General features: G+C 44.6%; 1 protein-coding gene across 1 annotated transcript in view; it reads right to left on the reverse strand.

The window, feature by feature from the left end:
- Nucleotides 1-2,617, reverse strand: part of itpkcb (inositol-trisphosphate 3-kinase Cb) — a 14,253-nt gene extending 11,636 nt beyond the window's left edge. The window contains exon 1 of the mRNA XM_032507953.1: nucleotides 1,268-2,617. Coding sequence (XP_032363844.1) covers nucleotides 1,268-2,443 — 1,176 coding nt within the window. The 5' untranslated portion in view covers nucleotides 2,444-2,617. The remainder of the gene's footprint in view (nucleotides 1-1,267) is intronic.
- Between the last annotated feature and the right edge of the window lie 862 nt (nucleotides 2,618-3,479).

The following is a 3,479-nucleotide window of genomic DNA, read 5'->3' on the forward strand; positions in this document are numbered from 1 at the left end:
ACACACACACACACACACACACACACCTTGGTGATGTGGCCTGAACAGAAAACCTGGATATTCCGGATTTACACGCTGCAGAGAAGTGGAGATGCTGACAAATTGAAACCGAGACATCCTGTTATTAAGGCCTGTCTCAATCCAAGCATTTCTATTCAACAGTGCATCAAAGCCTTCTGACTCAAGGGGGGAAAGCAACTTCTTACTTGGAAACTTTAAACTGCATTTAATGTCTGAAGGATAGGAAACTCTAAGCCTCTGGGGAAGTAAACTGACTTCTAGACTGCTATGACAGCATCTTTTTATAATAGAGCTGAAGTGGCAGTTTAAATGGGATGACAAATTATTCAAAACGCGCAACCAGACAATGTTTAAATGCTCCTACGTCTAATCTCAGCAAATTCATGTGATTGTGAGCCATGGCAGTAAAAGATACAAAAGTGGGGGTTGGAGATAAGAGGCAGTTTAAATTTATTATAGTCGTGTTTCATTATCAGGGAGGCAAGCCTAACCGTGCATTTGACAAATTACATCGGAAAAACTATTTTTAATGTTGCGACTCGTCACTGACATTTTCTAATTTTCTCAGTCATTTGACACAAACAAGAGATCTGCCAAACCACACAAGACAAATGCTGTACAGCAAACCGCCTGTTCGACTGGGCTGGGGGCCTTGTTTTTGTAATTTGCACAACACGTAGATCATTATTTCCTTGGAATTGAACACCTCAAAATATCAATTTGACATAGTTTAAACAGTTTTTACAGATCTAATCTGTGACATGCACTGCAGCATGGTGATTTGACCAACAACAATGTGATAAAGTTGACATCTGGCAGCCAGGGATGTTTCATTGTGCATGTAAACAACAGCCATGCAACAGCAAGTCAGGAAACGCATGTGTGTTTTCATGGTCATAGGGTTCTTGGCCTGCATGTGTCCTGTATGCAATGTGTGTAGTGTGTGTTTGCATGGATTTGTACATTAACATCATTTCTATTCTATTGTTTTCCTTAAAACCAGTTATTTTGTTGTGTAGTAAATCTGCACTGGACACCATGGTTTGTTCAGTTGAGGAATGGCCACATATGCCTATCCTACCTGATTCGGTAGCCTATGGTCAGTTGCGCAATATTTGCATTTTGGTAATTTGTTTGTAGACAAAGCAGATGTATATATGATTTTTTTGTAAAACTGCTGACAGTTCTTACTGTGAGTGGTCATGGTTATTGAACTGCACAGGAAAAAATTGAAAAAGGCACTCACCCCTGTGCCATCGTCCGGGCTACACACAGACCGGGCCGGAGACAGACTGGACTCGATGTCGCTCCCAGTGAAGTCGTCCTCGGACTCCTCGAAGGACGATGCGGAAGACAGACCGATGGAGGAGGAGTTGGACAACTTCCTCGGCGAGCGCATCAGCGCAGGGGACCCTCCGCAGCCGCTGTCCGAGCAGGGGGACTCGTCATCTGGCTGAGGTTCCAGACACGAGCCGGTGCCGAGCTCCGTTCGCACGGTCAGTAGGGCCGATGTGTCCTGAGAGCGGGTCGGACTGGGGTCTCTAGTTATGATGAGTTTCGGTATGGTTCCTGGGAACCGTTGGCCTCCTGGAGGACCCCCAGGGGCTTGATCAGAATCGTTTCGACTCTCACTTTCAACGGAACAGCAGGTGTTTTGGTCACCGGTCGCTTTGGGCCCACGTGAAACGGAACTGCACTCACTTTTGGTCATTTTAGCCTCAGCGTGACCGCCTGTTACGGACAGTTCACTGTCCAAATGTTGATCTGGGGACAAGCTAGAGAAAGTCCGCTCAGTGTCGGGGTCAGAGGTGAGCAGCCGGGCTGAACTCAGACTAGTCCCCGTTAAGTCACGAGCCTCAGTCACAATGCGATGCGGGTAGTTTCCCCCCAGTGGCTGATCTTCCATGGCCCTCGTCGGAGGTTCCGATGCATTGTCCTCTCGCTCGGGTTTCGGCTCTTCGCTGCCAGCACCGCTGACTTCACCGGTCCACGTTTCCAAACCTGACGCATCGGACGACCCAGCCGCTGCCTCCCGATTCACGGCGTGTTGGATAGCTTCGACATTCTCATCGAGGCCGGATGGTGACTCGAAACAACCCGGGGAAGCTGGGTGTTCCTCACCCGCCGAGACAAGCTCGTCTCTCGGCAACTTTCCTACTCGGTGATCGCGGCGCGTTGCTGGGTCTCCGGCTCTGTTTCCGCAACCTAAATCCGCTTCTGTTTGGCTGGAGTCTCGCTTTCTCCTTCCCAGACACGATAACACTTTATTTTTCATCGGATTCTTGTTCAACTGGCCACCCCGTCGCTTTTCTCCGCTCCTAGATCTGCAGAGACGGAGTCGATGGGCTGTTTCGCCTGCTTTCCACTTGGCTTTGCCTGGGGTGGCTGTGTTGTGCGATAGAGCCGAGCGAGTTTGGCCCATCCTGCATGCCGTAGTAGTAACAGTGACCGTCCCAGACACACCCTCAGTGGTTCAATTATGAAAATAGTTGAAACTTAAACCGTGACTCATATAATGTCAAATAAGCCATTAGTCACACAATCCAGTGGGACATCTTAAATTGCTCCATCCTCCCTTTTCCACGTCAGAATTGTTCAAATCTGTGAGAACAAACATATGATGAATAAATGGCTAAGTGCATGAACAACAGCCTTAAACACTCCCTAACCTGCAAGTCTATACTTTTAGACTGATGATGTAATCATTAACAGGACAAATAAAACACACCGGATAGTCATAGCCAGTAAACACTGGCTGTCATTAATCACAGTTTCTGTCTTAAGAATGCCAATTAATCTGATTTATCAGTCCTAAACTTCAGATAAAGCCTATAATAATAAATAATAATAACAATAATAATAATAATAATAATAATAAGATATTTCCTGGAAGAGGGCAAAGAAAGTGACAGAGGGCAAGTCATATCAACAGCATTTACAATGATAGTACATTCACAGGAAAGTATGACAGGAGGAGTGATTTAAATATGACGGTTGAGAGCAAAGTAGTGGTGCAAAGAAATGCAAGGTTTTAGAGAGTTTCAGACTTAATTTCACCAGTGTTAGTAAGAGTAATACTGCCCTCCTGTGTCTGGACACTATGCTCTCAGGCCAAGTAAGCTTAATTCATCAGCATTTTAATCTTTAAGGTGTATCATTTATAAAAAAATAAAAATAAAAAAAGCAAAACCCCAAAACGTACAGTGGGCATGAAATGTGGTGAACATTGAAAGCAGCTGTGTAACACAAAACATTAATGCGGCTTTGTTCAGATAAATATACTATTTTAAGCCAAACCTTTACTTCACAAGCGTGATGCTGCAGGGGATTATATGCATTATCAATTTGTATTTCACTTATTTGTTTGATTAAATGATTAATTTGATAAGTTGTTTATCAACTTCTTCCTACTCCTTTTGAACATGGGGCATTTTTTGTTTTGTTTGAATGACTTTCAA

The sequence above is a fragment of the Etheostoma spectabile genome, chromosome 3, assembly GCF_008692095.1.
Source record: "Etheostoma spectabile isolate EspeVRDwgs_2016 chromosome 3, UIUC_Espe_1.0, whole genome shotgun sequence".
NCBI classification, from domain to species: domain Eukaryota; kingdom Metazoa; phylum Chordata; class Actinopteri; order Perciformes; family Percidae; genus Etheostoma; species Etheostoma spectabile.